At 40.5% G+C, this 22,081-nt stretch overlaps 1 protein-coding gene across 1 annotated transcript; it reads left to right on the forward strand.

Annotated features, from left to right (window-relative positions):
• The first annotated feature begins 34 nt into the window (after positions 1 to 34).
• On the forward strand, positions 35 to 11,627 carry MAL2 (mal, T-cell differentiation protein 2). Its single transcript, XM_017826449.1, has 4 exons — positions 35 to 219; positions 2,361 to 2,531; positions 6,474 to 6,632; positions 8,892 to 11,627. The coding sequence occupies exons 1-4, from the start codon at positions 85 to 87 to the stop codon at positions 8,970 to 8,972; spliced, it is 546 nt and encodes a 181-aa protein (XP_017681938.1). The 5' UTR covers positions 35 to 84; the 3' UTR covers positions 8,973 to 11,627.
• The last annotated feature ends 10,454 nt before the right edge of the window (positions 11,628 to 22,081 follow it).

Genomic DNA, 22,081 nt, shown 5'->3' on the forward strand with positions numbered 1-22,081 from the left:
TCACCTGCCCCCGCCCCCTCGCCCACCTGGCCACGGCTCGGGCGGCCCCGCCGCGCTCGGCACCGCACCCGCCGCCGCGGCAGCATGTTGCCCAGGGCAGCCTCGTCCATGCCGCCGCCTCCCAACCCCTCTCCCTACTTCCCGCCTGCCCGGGTCACGCTGCCCTCCGGCCTGGAGATCCTGCGCACCTTCTCGGGAGCCGTCATCTTCCTGGAGATCGTGAGTGCACGGCGGAGTTCGGGGAGGGGGGAAGTGGCCACCGCTTTCCCGCGCTCTTCCCTGCCCTCCGCGCCCGGGGCCCGCCCGTTCCCCGGGGCGGCCGAGCAGCGGCTCCGCGCCGCCCGCGCTCCTCACCTGCCATTTTGTGAGCGGGGCAGGTGCGGGGGCCGGGCCGGGCCGGGCCGGGGGGGCAGCGGGACCCGGCCCCGGCGGGTCTGCTCACCTCGGCCCCGCCGAGATGGTTTTCGCGGGGTTGTTTGAGCTGTCGAGGACTTTAAGCCACTCAGTGACCCAGACCCAAAATCGCACCGTGGAGTTACACCGGGTTTTTCCTGCGTGCGTGCGTTACTGGTCCTGTGCAGACTCCTACAAGTGTGTTTAATGTCATGTATGTCTAAGTCCTCGCTGGTGTACACGGGGCTGAGACCTTTGAGCTAAGGCCGTGTATGAGGCTCTGCAGTGCCCTTGTACTGATAAGTAAGAGGGGAAAAAAAAACCCACGGTAGAACTGATTTTATTAACTTTTTTTTTTTTTTCTCGGGGTCAGAGCTGAATGCTGCTTGTGAGCTGGGTCCCGCCCCACAAGCTATAAAACTCCGCCTGATCAAGGAGCTCAAAACACAAGTCCAGGCATTAAATCAGGCCCTGAGTCAGTAGGAACAAAAGGTTAATTAGGTTGGCCCACCTATTGTATATCTGACAGCTGAGCTGAAGTGGACAGGTGTGGTGTGAAATAACACAATAGTGAGTGCTGAGATTAGCAGTCTCTACAGTACATTTCTAAATTTATTTTTAAAGAACCCTGCAAGTTTGCACATTCAAAATACTGAAAACATTTCACGTGACTCAGTTTTTTTGTTTAACAGACACTTTCTGATATCCCTTCTGCTTCCTAACTGCCCATCACTATCTGCTCACTGAGTAACAGACTTGCACCTGCAGTTTTGTGAAACTAGAGAAAGTTTGGTTCTTCACAGCAGCTAAAAAAGGAACCCTAGAGAACAACTTGAATGCTAATACATAAACCCTTGGGAGCTTTGAACTGAGACTTACAATGCATCTTTACATATGTGCTGCTGCAAAGTAACCTGAGAGAGGAACCAACTAATTTTATAGCAGACATTATTTAAAAGGTATCTCTCATCCAACCTTGATACAAAAGGAAGTTCTCTGAATCTGAAAATGTAACCTCTGACTTCCTGGTTGTAAATTTGTAGAATTTAAACAGGAGAGAAGTAACTTGCTTGGAAATTGATTGTGGTTGTCACTATTCAGCAGGTTGGATTATGAAGTTAAATCTTTCTGTAATAAATGAACATACTTCAGGTGACAATTGTGATTCATTCCATTTATCCTTTTTTTATTAAGAGGCAGGATTTGCAGGAAGAAATACTAGCCTTCCTTACACCAAGAGTTGATTAAACCAGGGAAGTCATAGAGTACATAAATTCTCCATCAGTCCATCATAGCACAGTGTCCCTCTCACTCATTCGCTGTGATCAATATGCTGAAATTAAAATTGGCAGTACTGAATTCTTCCTCAAGTTATGATGATTCTGGAAAGCTATATATTTTTCTAATCTTTACAACATAATTTACAACATGCTTTATTGTGTATTCTAGTTTTCTCTTTCACTTTATTGCTTAATGTGTTCCCTTTCAGTTTGTTATTACAAATACATTGAAAAAGAGAAGTAGTTTCATCTTTTCTGTATCTCATCTGATTAGGACTACTAAATTAAATAGTATGAGATTGAATCAAAATCTGAAGTACGTCCTTCTCATGCCAATTTTAGTATATGTAGATAGATTTGCTTCACATTTCTTATATTTTCCTCAAAATGAGAGTAAGGGTAGAATTTTCAGCAGCAGCAGGAGCACACAAGTCACTTGGGTTTGTAAATCCCATTTTCAAGACTATTTTAAGAACTTTGAAGAATTTCAGAGTGGCTTTGTCCTACCACCACTTAGTGCCTATCATTTGTGAGAAGAGGACTTGGCTTTCTGAGTAGTTTGGAAGTGTTTCCTCTTGGTTCCTAAGAGTAATCTGATGATGTGTAATGTGTGATATCAGTTCTTAGGCAGAAATGACTGAATAAAAGTTATCTCTCAGTTCATTCTCTGTATTCCTTCCCTTGCAGCTTTTTGGAACAATAGTCTGGATTTTGGTCGCTTCTACCCAAGTTCCACTGCCACTGCTGCAGGGATGGGTCATGTTTGTAGCAGTGACTGCATGGTTCCTGTCCATTGTGTTCCTCTCTGTGTTCCTCTTCGGCTATGCAAATAGAATTGCTGTCAACTGGAACCAGGCGGTAAGATTTTATTTAAGGGTTCCCTTTGTTTTATAAACTGATAATGATCTAATGAGAAGTGCTGATCCAAAGTCTTAATGACTGGCCTTCTGTATCAGTGGAAAGTTTTTCAAAATGGAGGAATTCAAAACTGGAAAAAGAATAGGGTTACAAAGATGACAGAGGAAATACAGGACCTGTTTTATGATGGAGGTTGAAGGAGCTTTCAAAACTGAAGGTATATACTTGTCCTCTATGAGCACATAAAATGCATGAGCAGCAGGAAGAGGACTAGTTTAACAAGGCATGACAACAAATTGGTTTAAATGGCCAGAAATTATTGTGGACTGGTAATCAGAAAATACTTTCTGGTATTAAAGAAGTGGTAGTAACACCCTGTGAATAATGGGACGTAGAAAGATACATCTAATATTGTAAAGGAAGGGATGCATTTGTGAACGTTCTGTGTGATGGGATTGTCTGAGATTCCACAGACTGGACTTCAGCACCCAGAAGGTCCTTAAAACTAGGGCAGCAATGCTGAGTGGCTGTTAGACCTTAGGTGGTCAAAGACAGAATAACCTGCAAGATGATATAGCTTCTTATTAGGAGACTTAACGTTCATCTGGTGAGACTACAGATATAATTATACTCTGCTCAACTTTTCCTCATTGTGAAGACAAAACCTGATTCTTGCTGTAATCGATTGTTGTGGCTTGTGCCAGCAGTTCTCACAGACTGTACCTTCCTATTAAAAAAGGGAAGTTGTTTGCTCTGGTTTTGTCAACCATATGGATACCTCAGGTTATTGACTGCTAATTTATGTGCTCCTTTTTTGTAATTAACTGTTTTTACTTTGAGTTTTTAGTACTCAAATAGGTGAGCATGAGATGATATCACACTCTTTTATATTACTGGAAGTGAGTAAAAAGGGATGGCAAAACTGTGATCAGAATGGAAGTTTTAAAAAAATCTGAAAGGATTACAACCTCTAAAACACTAAAGTATGGCTGTCTGTAATTGCTGATCACCTTCACCTTCACCTTCCTCCTACATGGCTTAGTTTTCCTGTTGACACTTTCCTTGATGACAGCTGGAATTGCATGCTTCAGTATTAACATTTGTGGAATCTGTTCAGGTTATTCATGGACAATCCCTTAAAACAAAAGGTCTTTAAAGCAAATCATAGAGCTTCATGAGTTTGGAGCTCAGATAACTTCAAAGCCTATCAGTGATAACAGACTGGATTCTATTAAAAACAAACTTTAGCACTGTGAGTACACAAACATACAGCATCAGCTTTCCAGCACAATATGGGCAGTAATTAGGCTAATAATGAGTTACAATCACAGAGACCTTTACAGGGATTTATGCTGCAACATCCTCACAAATTATGATGCAACAAAGCCCTTGAGCATGTGCATAACTGAAGTAAATTAATAGTGTCCTGGGTTTCATTGAAACTGTTTGCCAGTTTACAATCATGCATCTATTTAAGAGTTGCTGGGTAAGGACAAAGCCTTCTATAGACTGAAAATGCTATACAAATTTCACCTTATGACAACTGTGTGTGTGTTACACCTTGGCTACTTGATACTGGCAATGATTCGTTGTACTGTTCATTTTGTCCCCTTGCGTATAATAAATGACTGGAAAACTTTCTATGTCAGGAAATTGCTACAAAACTTGTATAAAAACTGTATCTGTAGCTTCATCTGAAAAGCTGTCATAACTCAGTCAACATCTTAAATAAATGCAGAAAGAATGATTTTATCTCTTAACTTGGTAACTAAAACCCAGCCCCTTCCAGCTGTCAACAAAAATAAGACTAGATAGATCATTTGACCACTATTTTCGGGTACCCAAATGTTCAGTAACTTATTGGCACTAAACTCTTTAGCAGCACTTCACAAGTTTTTTTACTTTCTGTTGCAAATAAATAAATAATTACTGGAAACACTAGAACTATTTTTGTTACAGTAAATGCAGCTCTGCATTTAGCAATACCTTACGTAGTATAACGGATATATCCGTTAATGCTAATAAAGATATTAAAAAATAAGATGCTACACAGTGGAAAAGATGGACCTTATGGAGCCACATCACTCTGTACATCACTGTATTAAACCAGATGGTATGACAAATACTGTCCTTTGCAGCCTGACTCATAACATACTCATTTGCAAAATTAGATGTGAACTAACTTATGCAGATCTGTTAGTATTTTATGAACACTTTGTATGAGGTTCCAATGATTATACAAATGTGGAGGCAAGGGAGAGTTAGGCACCATGCCAACAATTACTAAAACCCCAAAAATTCTCCCTCATAAGATCTTGGGGTTTTTGGTCACAGAAACCATAACCATGTGAACGTGAAGCCTTACTGATGCTACATAGCTTCACTGTCATTGCTTCCAGGAGAAGGAAATTAGAGGGTTTGGCAGGAGAATGAAGGAAATGAAAGAGTTTGTCTTCTGAAAATATCTCTCTTGTATGCAGTCAGTCCTGATCTAAGTGGAATGGGGAACTGTAGTAGCAGCTTATATTGTAACTTATCGAAACCGATGAGGGTGTGATAAGTAGCTTTAGCTGCTATCAAATATGGAACAAGTCATGGGTTTGAAAAGAAAATGCTTTCAATAAAAAGAAAATCTCACATCTGCCAAGAGACTGCATGTTTCTAAACGGGGAAATGCAGCACTTTGATATTAGGTAAGGATGTCACACAGTAATTTCTAGTGCATATAAATGCTGACTGCTGTTGTGCTGGGCACACATAGTGTACCCTGGGTTCTCACTCTTGACATGCTGGTAGTCCATTGCACTTGAATGAAGTTAAAGTTGATAAAGAATTCATTATGCTGGAGATATCCACGATATACAGTCTATCAGCATCATCAAAAGCATACATATACTTGTGTGTATTTTAAAAATTGTGTCTGTGGCTTTTGCAGACCTGCATAGGTATAGGCACAAAGTACATGTTGTATGGACTCAGGAATTGAGTGCCGTGCAGATGTCAGTGCAATTTTCAGACTCAACAACAAAAGGAGTTGTCATAAGAATATTTTAGATGTTTTAAAACTGTACTGGAACATGTCTTAGATCTTGCTGCTGGAACACTGGACTCTGAAATAGAACCTGCAAAGATACTTGAGCACCAGACCTTTTTCCTGTGTGTCAGTAGTAGAACCCTGAAATGAGAGTTAGATGTTTAAACCTTACATTCAGTTTGTATTCACCACAGAGGAGGGAATAGAGAGGGCTAGGAGAGAAGCATATTTAAAGTAAATCCTAACACCCGTCCTCTCAAATCTCAGGCATTTTATTAGACAGTGTCATGAAGAACTTTTAGATTACTGACTATTGGGTAGAGCCAAGTCAGAGTGAGTTGAGAAAATGCCTCAGGTCTTGTATTCTGATGTTGGGAAAGTAAATTTCATCTGTGTCAAGGCTGGTGTGTCTCTGGGCATTCACAGAAGCAAAATTTAAGCACAGAGGGGGCATTTTTTGAGCTTTGGTTATAGCTAAGAAGGGATGTGGGGGGCTGCAAGATCATATTGTACTGCTTGAAATGTGATAAAGTTGGCCTGTATGTCCCTTCTTTTTTATCTAAGCTGTATGAAGGGAGACTTCTGTAAGCTCCAGTAGCTTTAAAGTGATCTAAGAGGTCAGCATGTGGACATAAAGATGAGCACATGCCTCTTAATTTGAAAGAATGTAAGGTTTGGAGAGAGAGAGAGCTGCACTTCATCACTAATAATGTTAGTGAGTTGCTTATAAGTACAAGCAGCTGTGAAAACATGTTCAGGTTAAGCTCCTGCATGGATTTAACACAGTTTATCTAAAGTTATTGTTATCAGTGCTCGTTTCATGTTTCAGCGTTGGATTTCGTTCGTACTGAGACAGAAGAATTACGTATGGATTGCAGCCCAGACTGATTCTATTATTTGTTTTTTAGGATTTTATTTTCCATGGGGCTACTTTTGTCTTTTATTTTGGAGCTTTTCTACTCCAAGCAGCAACTACATCTCTGCATCACTTTCCCCGGAAATTCAATTCCACCGTACAAGAGAGGATTCTAACTGGTCATGAATATAACATAAGCATAGCAGCTTCGGTATGTATTTTGTGTATTTGTATCAGGGGAACAGAAATCTGTTGTAAGTCCTTGTAGCCAGCCATTCAACTTGGGAACTTAACAGCAAGATGGAATAGAAGGAGGAGCTGTGAGAGTAATGATTGTCTTTGAGAGCAGCAAATAGTGTCTAACAGCAACGTGCGAAAACTATTGGTATAAGCTAATGGGATATCTACTCTTCACTGCAGTGTAGAGTTGCTACTCTTCACCATAGTGTTTTAAGTATGTGATCACTACAGTTTATAATTTTTAGACAAGGCAATGTGTAAAAATGGTGTTGGTTATTTGAAGAAAAAATAACAACTGAGGCTTTATCAAAGAATGAGGTACGAATTTCATGCCTGTGCTCAAATTTTCAGTTGCCTTTTTTATACCATTTAGATACTCCTGAATATGCCATGGAGAAATAAAACTTGGACTAGATCTTTGTGAAGCTCCACATACGTACTTATTAAATCAGACATAAAAGTTATGTGTCAGGGCCATGCTGTCTCTTATGGCAATTATTAGAGTGCTTTTCTTGATAGCCTAAGTTCAGAATGCATTTTTCCATCATCACTGAATGACTGTATCTGCTTATGTGGGCGTGCATAGCTGAATCAGAAAATATACCAGGCTCTAGTTTTCTCCCTGGCTGGACTCCTCAGGGGCAAGTAGAGGTGTGCCATGTAGGCTTAGCTTAAAGTACTAAAACTAATGCTCTTATTTTTTGTTCCATCCAGAGGGTCTTGCATACCTCAGGGAACAATATGTATTTATTAAGCTTCTCAAACCCTCCTCGAGTATCTGTTGTCCTTAAAACTTAAAAGTACACCATAAATTTTGCATAGGAAGCACCCTCAGTTCATCTTAAGATAAAAACAGATGAATAGTTTGAAGAGGTGAAGTGGTCACGTCAGTCTCCAAGTCCGGAGTTCCTCACCATTACCCACCTCCCAATAACACACAAGCACATGTGATCTGTGTGGCCATGTGGCACAAGGACAGAGGTGGTGTTTCATAGCTGTGTCTGAACTAAGGGAGATCTTTATACTAAGCAGGTATCTCAGATTCTACCCTTAAGTGTACCTCGTCAATCCTAGTTTAGTGTGTTCAGATCCCACTGAATATATGGTCACTTAAGTAATTTTGTCTGACAACAGGATACTGGCAACTCCAAGAGACTGTTTCCTCCTTCTGTACTACTTTTTTAAGGAAGAATTCAGTTCTTCAAAGCCCTCAAATACCTGTCAAGATAGGGGAGGAGGAGACTCTTCTGTAACTTGCTTCAGTATCTTCAATTAAGAGATGCTTGAAAATGGCGAATCAGATAACTATAGTCTTTAGTGTCTTTGCATTTTTTGCAAAAGTGTATATTTAGGAAGTCAGAACACACAGAAAAAAATTTGTAATCCTTTGAAATACTTCATTAAAATGGTCCTGTAAGCTACATGACAAAAAAATATATAAGGTTGCTAACATTCTGTCTTTTTAAATTACTTTCATATACCATGATTAGAAATATATATGTTCATTTTTTTACAGGTGGTATTTCTATGGTGTAGCATCTATTCAAAACTTCAATTGTCAAATTATGACATGTATGCAAAGCAAGGAGTAGATTGTTATGATTGAATTCGTATCTTCAAAGAGACATAACCCATTATTATGTATTCAGTTTCGTTGTGACATGACCTTCAGTTCAAATCTGTCCAATTCAGCTCTTGAGCAAGAGCAACTTCCTGGTGTTGTTCCAGAAGCTGTTCTAGTGACTGGATATCTGGTCGAGGAGGCCAGACTTAGAGTTCTTTCTGTATTTCTGCAAGTAAAAGAGCTCTGCTATTTAGAGGGATGTCTTCCTAGATGTTTGCTGATGAAGACATTCACTTGGAAACAAATATGAGATTAATGTTTGATCAGTCTAGATAAGAGAAAACTGAAATACACAGTGTATGTATACATGTTTACTTTGTACCATAACTTTGCAGGAATTCTATTTAGTACTCTATTTCAAAATGTCTTCTGAAGCAATCAAGTGTAAAGTAGTAACATAGGGTAGTAGTAAAATGGGGTTATAACAGAGAAGTTCCTAAAGAGACTTCAGAGGATCCCACACTTATCTTTACCTTAAATGTTTTGGTGGGAGGGGGATAACTTTTAAATAATTTGTGTTTATATATTCATTTAGAATAAAAACAATTGTAGAACAATGTAATGTGTGATTCACTTTTTTTCTTTTTTCCCCTGTTTCTTCTCTAGATTTTTGCCTTTGCAACAGCTGTTTGTTACGGTTTCAGCACAGCCCTGGCATTGAGGAGATGGAGACTAAATAATAGTTGAAGAGAGATTGACACCCATGTGTTTCACTTCAGATCAAATTAAGTGCTACTTGTCTGTTTTACTGTAATTCCAAAAAGACTTTTTTTCTGCTTAAAATCTGTTTTAAATGCAAATAACCCTTAATTAGGATTTCCTCAACAAGTTTCCATCTCTTCCCTTTCTAATATTTACTTTTATTGTGTATGCATTTTAAGTGTACTCATTGTATGGTATTAGGGAGTTCAGGGATAAACAGACATGTCATTAGCAGACAGCAGAACTCTAGTGCTACATCAATAGAGGAAGAAAATGGAAATTAAGCCAAGATGTTGACTGCATAGGCAGATAAAAAGCTTCCCTCTTGTTAAGTCCTGGGATTGGGCCTTAAGTGTCTTGCAGCATTATGGTGCACTCCACACAGGTCCAGCCTTGAGGCTCCTTGTAGAGTCATGGATGTTCTGTGTGCTGCTCTTTGCATGATCAGAGCTGACTTTGAGATATCAACTTAGTATATATGTATTATTAACTTCGATGTACAGAGAATATATTTTAAATAACCATGCAGTGAAATTTTTTTATACTCTTTTGTAGCCATATCTGGCTGTGGTCATCTGATCCTTGAAGCTTATTACATTCTGTACTAGATGAAAACTGTTTGGGACTGACAATCAGTAGTTCATTAGTTTTAGGAACTATTTATCAGATCTATTTATACTGCAAAACAAAACAGTGCATTTGTGTTGTGTGTGTATATACATGGTGTATTTTTGTTTAACAGCAATATTTGCACTGTTTTACTTCCTTAGAATACAGATTTGTTTTTGTTACTTAAAGTGCTGCATTTGTTGGGTATTGTGTGAATCAATATCATTTGAATGGAATGTTACCAAATGGTGAATAATGTCTGACCTCAATTCTTGCAGTGTGTTATTTGTTGCATTCTAAACCTGCAGTGTTGTAAAGGTGTTTTTATTTGGACAGATGCCTGTGCAACATCTTACTGAAAGCAGTGGAAAGCAAAGCAATCCACCCACTATGGAGTTTGCTTTTCGCACGAATGAAGTTTAATTGAGCCTTTCTTGAATATCCTGTTGTATAATGACATGCAATATTTTATATAGATAATTGATTTAGCAAAACTAAACGATAACGTTGTGCTCTGCTCCCTGACACTCATGTCCTTTTGCAGATGGTGAAATTTTTTTTATATTGCTAGCAAATAATTTTTGCTGTTGCGAATAGTGCCAAATAGATAACCTGGGAGAATAAAAGCTCCCTCCCTGTCATTCGTAAAACATCTTGTTCACTACATCCTGCCAGTGCACCTGAATATTCTGCAGAGACCAGCAGTGGTTGGGTAAGGGAAGACAGGATTTCCTTCATTCCCAGGTGTACTCATTCTCCTTGAGCCAACAATGGTATCTGCCATGGAAGCTGCTTTATCAAACTTGTCAGGGACAAGCATTTCTGAGAGGCAGCCACCCCCAGCAGTGCCCTGCAGTCCCTGCTGACGCAGGATAGGTTCTTATGGGTGACACGGCACTGAGTGGCAGCCCTTCTGACTATAGAACCACTTGGTCATCTGGAATTACTGCAATGGGATGTTTTCCTTTATCTGTTTTCTGAATCTTTTTTTCTTCCAAAGATTTTGTACTCTTGTCTGATTTTTTTTTCCTAATTCTCTAATTGCGTTGAGACTTTTTGTGAACATTTTATCTAGAGCCATATACTTTTAAAAATACTTCATATTGTAAAAAATACCTTTACACTGGAGTATATGGATGAAAGTATATAACAAAGACTTATGCTTAGCAGCATTAAAGTTACTTAATATATTTATGGCAGTAGTCTGGTTAACAATTTTGTCTTTGGAAAGTCAAAAAAACTACCTTACAACTTTGACTCACTGACGCTAGACATGCAAAATTAAGGCTAAGATTTCTTGAGAAGGCACAATTGCATTGGGGCTGGTTTCATATATATATATGTATGTATATATATAGTTTCACAGCTGTTTTGGCATGTGACACTGTGTGAATATTAGTGAGAATAGTAAGGCCGGCTGCAACATTTCGGATGGATGCTGATCTTTGGTGTGGTTTCTCCTGTATCCTGCAACCTGGCTGTGCACTGCTCACCACAGACTCTGCATGCCACAACTATGGTCTTGGCAGCCAGCTGGGGTGATGGAGAGCAGATCTTAATATTTTGACTATTAAAACCTACAGAGTGTGAATCCCACACCTAATGTCAATTAAAAAGCTTCCAAAGTTTTGTCAGCATTTGTATCTAACTTCCAAGTTCAAACCTGAGCTGTAAAGGTCATGATTAATGGGTGCTACTCAAGTCTCCCAATCTACTTGTAGAAGTCCAGATAGCAGAGTGTGGTTAGTGTAGAATGGAAACTGTTTGCACAGTGAGGAAAGACTGAACTTTTCCCTCTTAAATATCAAAGGCAAACAAAGGACAGAGAAGAGATAAAGGTAAAACCTACAGTAACGAAGAATGACTTTAACAGCTAAAATGGAGTGAAAGAATGAAATTTGTCTCATAGTATGCACTGTACTTTGAGGAAGATCTAAGGAAAGACACACCAGAACATGCACTTACATTCTTTAAAAAAAAAAAAAAAAGGACAAAAGTCAGTAGTTAATTTGCTATTACTTTGTACTGGGAGGTAAAAAGGTAGGTGTGACTCAGAAATGGTATGTGATTGCTGGATATCTGTATGCAGATACTGATATGGGAATAATACGTAATCCTTGTGATAGGTATTATAGAGGATATATGCAAGCTGGTTCTAATAAGTCTCACTCTTCCTTGTACAAAAATTCCCCCAAGCCTATAACCTTGAGGAACACAAGCTTAGACCTTCCAAAGAATGGAAAGCATAGGAGGGGACATAGGGAGATAAATAATCTCAATTAATTTAGGGCAAAAGGAAGAAGACCACAGATGCTAAATAGTGTTTTCATCAAACATCTCTATTTGATGTGAAGTTGCAGTGCAGCAGTGTCTAAGACACCGGGCAGGTCCCTACTCTTAGAAGATATTTCAAGGTGTTTTGGATATGACTGTGTGGTAGCTGCTGGTAAATAAGAAGAAGCCTCAAAGGAGACTTTCCTTCAAAGGGTGCAGAGATAAGCAGCAGTTTATTGCTTTTTGCTAAAGAGAAATGAAAGTGCAGATTTTAGAAAGCTAAAACTTTGTTAGAATTTTTTCAGAAAATATGCACAGCAAGTGCTTCACAGGAGTCCATACTCTGCTTCTACCTCGCTGAATGTCTGGAAATAATCAAAAATTATACAGCTCCTGCAGTGATTATTGATCTGTGAAGATCAGTCTGTTCAGATTCTCATGATTTCTCTGCCGGGTACATTGGTTATAACTCCTGATGTGAGTAAAGTTATGCTACGTAAAATAGTGCCTTAAAATACAGCTGTAAAACACAGCTGTAAAAGGTGGGAGAGGTAGAATTAACGATCACACAAATCTGTGCCCTTCATAAACATTAAAGAAAAAGCACTGGATAATCACTAAACCGGCTGTTCTTTGTCTTTTGCTTCCAAAACAAGATGACAATGCTGACTCCTGTTGCATTTCCTCTAAGCATAGCATGTTTGCATTTGCTTTATAACTTTAAAAAATGTTGGCCTTCGTTATTTCTCCATCTGAATTTGAAAAAATAGTGCTAAGAGAGCTTACAACTAATAGCTTGTTTGTTCCATTTTTATCTAGATACTGTGAAATCGGTCTCTGAATGCAAATGTCCTGATGCCTTTCACGCTCTTCTGCCAGGCTGCCCAAGTCATACAGAAAGGCTTCCCAGGGTTTTGTCTGTGGATAACAGTGAACTAGTTCTCAGACTGAGATGCAAATAGAACATTGCTCTTTTCAATCTTATGAGAAGAAAAACTTGAAAACGAGAGCGCGTTGTATTTCTTTCTTAGCTGTATTTTGTACAATTGGTCATGATGCATTAGCCTTGTTGAAACACAGAGAAAACCATCAGAAGAAAAAGCAAACCTGATGTACTAAAGTCAGTAAACAGCAATGGAAAGCCCATAATATTTTTTTAAGAAGTTGAGTTCAGCATGACTATACCCCTTTCTCCCATTGGGTTAAGTTTCTTTTGGTCAATGATGGTGTTTATCTAGATACCCTTATAACATGACCAACTCAGAATTTACAGTATTTATCCTCAGGGTGCTCCTGGAAAGGGGGGAAGTGCTATTCCCATTTCACAGGTGGAAAACTCAGAGACACTGAACAACAACTTGCTTGCCAAAGGCCTGTCATGGGAGATCTGTGGTGGAGCAGTAGAAGGAAACCTGGTTTCTCAGGTGAGAGTTTCTCCATGCCCTGCCCAGCAGCCCCTACTGCTGCCCACTGTGGGCTGGAAGGAAGCAATGTGGTGTGGATGGTATGTGACCTGTCCCACTCCTGTCTCTGTCCTGGTGGTATTACTCTGGCAATTAGTTACATGGGGTTAAAAGGTAGAATGAGGAGAATTATGAGTCAAAGGGAGCTTTAACGTGCCAAATTGGCTTTCCTATATTAAACATAATAGTTTCTGGGTGTTCTAACAAATTCTGATTATGCATGATACATGGAGTTTGAGGTTTGAGGTGTTGATCAACCTCCTGCGTCTTAAGAGAGGAAACATATCCTCAGGAATCTGCAAGTTTCAGCTGCTCCCTCCTATACAGCATGTTTGAACCCTAAATTCTTGATGCTAGTAAAATATTACCTGCCTTAAACCTGCCAGGACATAGCACCTTCAGTTCAGAAACCTGAGCTAACTTTTGGCAGCTAACCTGTCAAGCTATTCAAGGAAATCCAGTGATCAAACATGATTATGCCTAGGTGTGGTTTTAACACCTTTTTTGCCATACAGTTATTGCAAATATCTGTTGGGATTCTGGAGATTATGGACAAAATATTCATATACATGTCCAGACTTACTGTGCCTGTCTCTAGAGAGGCTCTTATGCACTTGATGATCCTTGTGGGTCCCTTCTGACTCAGAATATTCTGTGATTCTGTGATATAAATATCCCAAAGGTGAGTGCCAAGAGGATGGTGCCAGACTCTTTTCAGTGGTGCCCAGTGACAGGACAAGGAGCAATGGCCCTAAACTAAAATACAAGAAGTTTTGCCTCAACATGAGGAAGAAATTCTTTCCATTGAGGGTGGCGGAGCACTGGAACAGACTGCCCTAAGAGAATGTGGATTCTCCCGCTCTGGAGACATTCAAAACACACCTGGTTGCATCCCTTTGTCACCCACTTGAGGTGACCCTGTCTTGGCAGGAGGCTTGGACTAGATGATCTCCAGGGGTCCATTCCAATCCTAAGAATTCTGTGATTCTGTAACTGAGCTCTATGGATCCATACAGAGTTTGATTATGGTTGCACCATTACTAGTAATCTTAAAAGAATGACTGGAGATTTTGATCTCATCTGAACACCTTTTCCTGTTCATCTCAGCAAGCTGTGGCCTATGTCATTGGGCCAGTGGTGCGGCAGAATAAACAGCAGATCAGAACAGGCCCAGAGGAATGCTCTACTTCCCTTGCAGAGAAAAGCATCATAGTATCATAGAATAGTCTGGGTTGGAAGGGACCTTAAAGGTTCTGCACTCCTGCTGCAGAGCTGGGACCTCCCACAGCCCCGTGACGCTGTACAAAGGTGCTGGGGCTTCGTGGTGAAATGATTACAGGCTCAGGCAGCTCTGCTTGCAGTGCCCACCAGTGACTGGCTGTTAACTTTACTTTGTGACAGGTGGTGTTTTGGGTTCAATAAGCTTTACCAAAATAATGATGCAAAAAAGGTTTTATTTCTGTAAACACTTTGCTGACTCTTGTTTTTTCCCATACAAAAATCACAGCTATTTTAATTTGTGATTACTTTTTAAGTGGAAAACACACTTTAACATAAATTAATAATGTAATTAATCATATCATAGGTCTTGCTCTTCACAAATTGCATGGTCTGGAAGTATTTCCAGACACTTGGGTCAATATGAACTCCCCAGCTTGGTTACAGCTCTATGCCACAGTAAGACCTGAAAAAGCATTTTCTCTTCTCCCTGCCTCTTCCCTGGTTTTAGAAAGAAAGAAGGGAGGTGCAGAATGTTCTGGACAGTCTGAATAATCCAAAACCCAATGTGGTGTATTGGAATATGATTCCCTCTTTAGGAGCACAAAAAGGCGTGGATGGTCTTAAGGTTGTTACACCAAGATAAGATACAGCAAATGGGTGAAATGGGGTGGGAGGCCTGCCAGTTAGAAAAGGAGAATACGACCTTAGTACTTGGCTACAACTGTTTGCTGTATAAAATCTGGCATTGAATCCAGCACTTAGCTCTATAACATACCTGTTTTTCAAACTGTAAATACCTTGGCCTGGGATCTAAAGCCCTGAGGAACCTGTAGGGCCAGCTTAGAGCTTTGGGCTGTTGGAATAAGAGGCAAGATGAATCATCACCAGATGCTTTAACCCAAAATTCAGGAGCAGAGGAGAAGGGAAATTGTTTTCAGGTCCACTTTCCAACTTGGTATCAGCTCTAAGAGTTGGGAGAAGGGCAGGAGTAGTTCTCCTCTACCTCTGTTCTCTGGCTCCAGTTGTCATGGACCCTGGATGACCTGGGGGACAGAAAGGAGGAGGACTTGGACAGAGGTGTCATCTGAGTCCTGAAACATGCCTGACTTACCCACAGCACTGGCAGCTGTTCCTGGACCAAATCCAACATCCAGCCCCTGACTTATAATAAAAATTAAATATATGCCATAATGAAATTGTCAAGCAACAAGGCTGAGTCTTAGCTGGAGCAAATGTTCTTAGAAAAAGAGACAGTTACCTCAGAGAGAAATTTAATGGTGAACAAGAGGCCAAATTGTTCTTTTAGTTACATAAATGCAGCTTCCAGTCGCCAGCAAGGAATTTCACTAATGGAAGTAAGAGCAGAATTTTCCCTCAGCACTAAATAGAGCTGACCTTTGAAACAAATGGTATTACAAATTCCTTGGCCTTCTGTTATTTGCTATTCCTCTTAAGGATTCTGCTGCTAGAGCAAGGTGCTGCTGGGATATGTTTCTGCTGCCATTAGGGGACAAATAGCCTTTGTGTTCATGGCAGACTTAGAGAGTGTGAAGACTCCAAGATAAAAATCCAGCACTTGCAGAATCTCATTATTTTGGAGGACATGACTTATGGCTTGTGAATGGTTTAGGGTTGGCAAAGTGGAGAGGGAATATGAGGTGCAATGTAGCATAAAGCTCCTAAAATGAAAACTGCTACATTATCACCAAGTTCCAGTGGTCTTTTAGGGATCTGAGTACCTCTGCTGGCTGAAAGGGTAGCAGGAGAAGAGATCCATGCCGAATTGACTTCCATCCAATGTACCGTAACATTTTTTGGTGAAAGGAGACCCGCGGAGATAACCGAGCAGTTGCCGCAGCCCGTGGCTGACCGGGGCAGTCGGTACCGGCAGATGGAGCCGCAGCGCCGGGAGCCGCTCGGTGCCAGCCCCACTGCAGGGCTCCTGCCTACCCTAATCCCGAATAAACAAAGCTCCCAGGAGTGCAATTAGGAACACTCATTATAATTTAGGTGATTCATCTGAAAGGACCGGGCTTACTTTTTCATCTTTTTGTTATAAGAAGACATAGCAACAATTTAGCATTGTACATGACTTTATACTTTTGTCACTATGGTTGTGTTAAAAATTTCATATTTATCAAGAACAATCCTAGGACACAAATCCTATGATGCAAATTCCCTTTTTGTGGAGTTGAAGTAGCTGGAGACAGTACCCTTCACTCTTCTTCCTGCAGGACACAGTTGGCTTTATTGACTTCTAGAAATCATTTGTGATTGAAATCCATGTAGCTCCACTAGGTTAGAGAAGTAGAAACTAGCCTTCAAACCTTAAGGGGATTTTGAAGGGATTTCTTTTTCCTAGGGATTTTTAAAAGTTAACCAGGTCAACTAATTTGAAATGGCAACAGAACCGGCTCATACCATGGAATTGCTGTCATTGCAGTTTGTGGATGATACTTTAGACAGTCAAGTTCTGTGCAGGCCATGAAGACATCATCAAACTGAGTTGGCTCAAAGGTGGCAGATGAACTTTGTATAGATAAATCCAGGGCAATGCATCTAGGAAAAAATTATCCACATCAAACTTGGAACTGTGAGTTACAATTTAGGCAAGAGATCTCTGAGCCACTGCTGATGGTACTCTGAAATCATCAGCTCAGTATGCAATGGCAAACAAAATCCAATAAAATGTTGGAACTCATAAGAAAGTTATTAGGAACAGGACAGAGAGTGTAATGTTACTGCTACATTAAAAAAAAAAAACAAACCACCCTAATGCATTCCTGTAGCAAAGGGCAGTAAAAATGGTCAAGATTTTGAAGCCGCTGCCTTACAAAGACTGAAAATACTGGGACTCCACTCTGAAGTGTAGGAGGTGATGGAGTGGGGTAATCATGATTTACCAGACGATGAACATGCTGGTTAAAGCAAACGTGTAACTGTTGTTTAGAAGGACCTTGTGTGGGATCTGGGGGACACTTGAGGCAACTACTAAAAGATGGGTTTAAAAGAGATAAAAGAAAGTATTTGCTGACACAGTGACTAGTGAACTTCTGAAGCTTGCCACCACGGAAGCTTGTGAAGGCAGACAGTATTAGCATGTTCAAAAAGGGATTGGACAAATTAATGGATCTTTATGCAAAAAGGATGAGGCAGGAGAATACCTCTAGTATCCCTATTTTTTCACTATAGGCAGAGCAGTTTTTCCCAGTTGCTCTGTTTGAAATGATTGAATGACTTCTGATGAAATCTTTCCCAAACAGTTCAGCAGCAAATAAGGAAACATCATGGAGAATTTCAGCCTAAAAGTCTTTCAAAGGAAAGGTTACATTTCTTTAATGATAGGCAATGCTTTCTGCTCTGGCCATGGGATATTTAAGCCTTCACACCAACAAGTCCCCTTGACACCAAAGCAACACTGCCTTTTTTGGATAAAATTTCAGCTGTATGATCATCACTGGAAAATGCTTGTATTGTTATGACCAAATTTTCTCAATTAAAATCTAAATGCCATTTTTCTGAAGTAAATGAGAATGAAGTTTGCTTTTCAGACTGAGTGAGAAAAGTATTTGCCACTTTTAAAGTCCTCCTCTCCTCTGAGTATATGTACCACTTTTCTGGAGATCTAAAGCTGAGGACCTCTCTTCTTACTGCTGTGGGGCATCTGTCTTGGCTTGTTCAGCTGTGCCAGCTCACATCAGCTGAGCATCTAACCTGGCCTTTAATTAAGTTCTTTTTTAATCTTTATGCTTTGTGTTTCTTTACCCAGCAATCACCACGATGATGAGGAACAACTGACAATAAGAGATAAAAGCATATGGGAGCAAGTGAAGGGAACAAACTTCCAGCACCAGTTTTTCAGAGGTTCACAATAACACACTTCCCCCAGAGAGTATTCTTTACTCAAATATCCATTAAAGGGTAGCAAGTAACCATGGGATTCAGTATATCTCTGAGTATTTAGCACTGAGACTGCACAGCTTCCTGGATTGTCTTTAACAGGAGACAAGGCAGACCTGGAAAGCTTTCCATTTTCCAGCCTGCTGGCTTTAGCAATAATGTCATGTAAGTCCAAAGGGAGGCAAGTGACCTTCTAGCTCATGCTATTGTGCTGGTAACACACATAAACAAAGCCTGTAGCTAGAGGGGGGAGAATTTCACCAAAAATAAGGTCTAAGGAGAAGTCCTTTCCTTTTCACCTTCTCATATAACCCTCCTGTCGTGAAAGCTCTTCCAAGTGACTGGTGTTTTTGTCCTCCATCCCCCTAGGGGGTTTAAACTCACCTCTCCTACTGTCAAAAGAGATCCTTAAGCACCACACTCTCAGCCAGGCTGGAATAGCTCACAAACATACATACACATGTTGAAGTTGTACCATAGTGAACATGGTGACAGGCATCAATATACTTTAAGTGATAACCATTTTCCCATCATATCCTTGTCATCCATTACCAAATGGCTATAGAATATCTCCAACAGGCTACAGGTTAAAATTTTAATAGCTGTAGAAGGTGGTCAAATCCTTGGACTATTAGGTCATTACTACTGCCCATAGCCAGTATCAGCCTGGATGAATTTTCCACTCTTCTGACAGCACACAGTATGCTGAGATCTGGCCCCAGATGTAGTCTCAAGTGAGCCTGCTTCTGACAGCAACTCTGGAAATCCCCTCCCTGGCTGCTACTGCCATCCCAAGGATGCTGCTGCCCCATCCTGGCCTGCTGGCCCCGTGGAGGGTACCTGTCCTGCAGGCAGCTCTCTCTCTCCACAGTCGTGGGCAAGGCATACTGAGCAGCACATCCAACAGAAAGGGGAAAAAAAGTATTTAAAATATTTCCTATCTTTAACATTTGAAAAATCTAGACTGTTCCAGTTCAATAGTGTGCCCCTTGTGGCTTACTCTACAGCTCGGTCCAGCACTCCCTTTGATGTTTTGCCAACAGTATAATAAACTTCACCGAAGAATAGAAAAACAGCTTGTCTCTGTGAAGGCCACAGACAAATGAACTGGAAATGTGAAGTGAACTAAAGCTATACCATGTTTTTTGCAGGAGCAGATTCTTTTATATTAAGTGGCCTAAGTATACTGTAAAATTCAGCCAAACAGAATGGTGGTAAACCTTGCTAGCATTTGCCTGGGTAGCAAATGTTGTGTTTATAGCAGTTTTGGTAAATTACTAAAATTTGTTAAGTGCAGAAAAGGGAAAAGGACTTTCTTCAGAGTTAAGTGTCGTAGTTTTTATTTTTCTTCAGATTCCTGGTTTCAGCTCGTTCAGTATCAAAAAAGCCAAACAAAAGTATGAAAAATATGACTTCTGGGAAATAATCAGTTGTGGGAAGAGCAAAACTCAGGTCTGAGAATTGTAATTGGAAAATAATTTCTCTAAGACCAAATCCCCCGTGCCCTATAAGTTTAAAAAGGAAATATTATGTCTAATCTATCCTGAACAGTGGGAGATTTTTTCCTCTCCCTGTATTCATTTCTGTTTGTGTCATTCCTGGAAAGGGACCTCTTTTGTAGATATCTTCTAATTTTGTGGTGGGGACTGTGGATTTTGGTGAAATGCCAAAGTTTAAAGACTTTCAACACTGAAAGTTTCTAAGAAAGAAATTATGTCAAATAGTCTCTCTTACCTCATATGACACTTGGCCTGAGATTTACTGCTGCTTTTTTCTAGGATGCTAGAAGAAAGCTATGCTGCCACTGAGTGAGTAGCCTGTAGTTCATCTTTCAAGCAGTCCTTCACTATGCTCAGAGAAACAGAAAACTAATAAGAAAATGTAGTGCATCAGCTGTAACAACATGCCACATGAGTTAAATTTGGGGTATATTTTTAAAACCATGTATATGATATGAAAGGCTAAAAATCCCATTGTCTTTTTAGGTCATAAAGGGTCAGCCCCTCAGAGGCCAGAATTATGACCACTGTTGTCGTGCCTAAATATGGGTGCTCAGTGCCCAAACTGTAGTTTCCTGACAGGATTCAGAGTGAGAAGGCAGGTAAGCTGTCCCAGTGCATGACCAGAAGATATTGTTGTGCCTATAGATAATTTTCCTTTTATTTTAAAGGTATCGTGTGACAAAGCATACTGGAAAATGGTACAAGAGATGAGGAAGAACATGTCAAATGTCTAAATGGCAATTGCTGCTACTTGTGCTTCCACTTCTATTCCTAATTTGAACAGTCCTGTGCAGTGTTTTACTTAATCTCAAGAGGAGTTCCCACAGCACAAGTACTGCGATAACCACAGTGCTTTACCCTTGTCACTTCCCTTTTTGCAGGCAAGGACTGTGCATATATTTCTCTGTCCAGGGCACTGGTCCCCTCACCCACAGCCAGCAGTGATGCTGAGGTGCAGCTTAATAGGAAATACCCTATTTCTCTCTTCCTGTTGGCATCTGGTCTAGCTTTTGAATTTCACATGGTTTTGTTCTATACTGGAAGACCTGGAGCAGGGACTAGTGCTAAATGCAGCAAATTATTCCCTCAAGCTGTTGCAGAACTTACCATCAGAGAATCACAATGTGGGACAGCCTGTGGGATGTATCTGCAAACAGCCCTTATTGGGAACAATTCTGTCAAGGCAAACTAGACCCCGGCTCAGAGTCTACCTGCAGTGAGTTTGTAAGATTTGCTATGAGAAGTCCTGCAAGTCTGCCTTGTGCCTACCAAGCAAGGCACAAGCTATATCCACCTAATTCTTTAATTAAGACATGCTGTTCTATATACTGAGCTCACACCTGTTTGTTGCTCTGCAGATGTACTCCTTGTTGTCTCACTAGGAAGCAGACCATGAAATCCCAAAAGACTATCTTGAAGAATGTCTGCATGTTCCCTAACAGCTATCAGACCTCATGGGGATGAGAAGAAGCTCTGAGTGCCATGCTCTATCCCCTGACACCTCGTTGCTCTTTTGCAGAGTATTTAGTGATGACCCCAATAGGAAGCCTTTTGTGATTTTTAATTGAGCGAAATTCCCATTGCACAGTCAGCCTTTACACATTTGAGGGCAAAAGTTTTATTATTAGGAACAAAAATTAGGCATACAAATCCATTCATTAATACTCTTTGGCTTTTCCAAAGCATCTCCTCATCTAGGTTAATCAGAAGCCATGCGAAGCAAAGAGGATTAGGAAGGCATATTTTCACAAGGAGTTTCTTTATTACTTTTCTGCTCTAAGGCTCAGCACTAATGTGCTGGTTTTGGCTGAGGCAGAGTTAATTTTCTTCACAGTGGCTCAAATGGGGTTGTGTTTTGGATCTGTGGTGAAAACAGGGCTGATAACACAGAAATGTTTTTGTTATTGCTGAGCAGTGCTTACACAGAGCCACCTTTTGTGCTCCTCACCCCACCCCATCAGTGAGGAGACTGGGGGTGCACAAGCAGTTGGGAGGGGACAAAGCTGGGACAGTTGATCCCAACTGACCCAGGGGATATTCCAGACCAACCTGATCTCCTTTTATGATCGGGTGACCTGCCTGGTGGATGAGGGGAAGGCTGTGGATGTGGTCTACCTGGACTTCA

This window comes from Lepidothrix coronata, unplaced genomic scaffold (assembly GCF_001604755.1).
Source record: "Lepidothrix coronata isolate B3197 unplaced genomic scaffold, Lepidothrix_coronata-1.0 Scaffold126, whole genome shotgun sequence".
Lineage (NCBI taxonomy): Eukaryota > Metazoa > Chordata > Aves > Passeriformes > Pipridae > Lepidothrix > Lepidothrix coronata.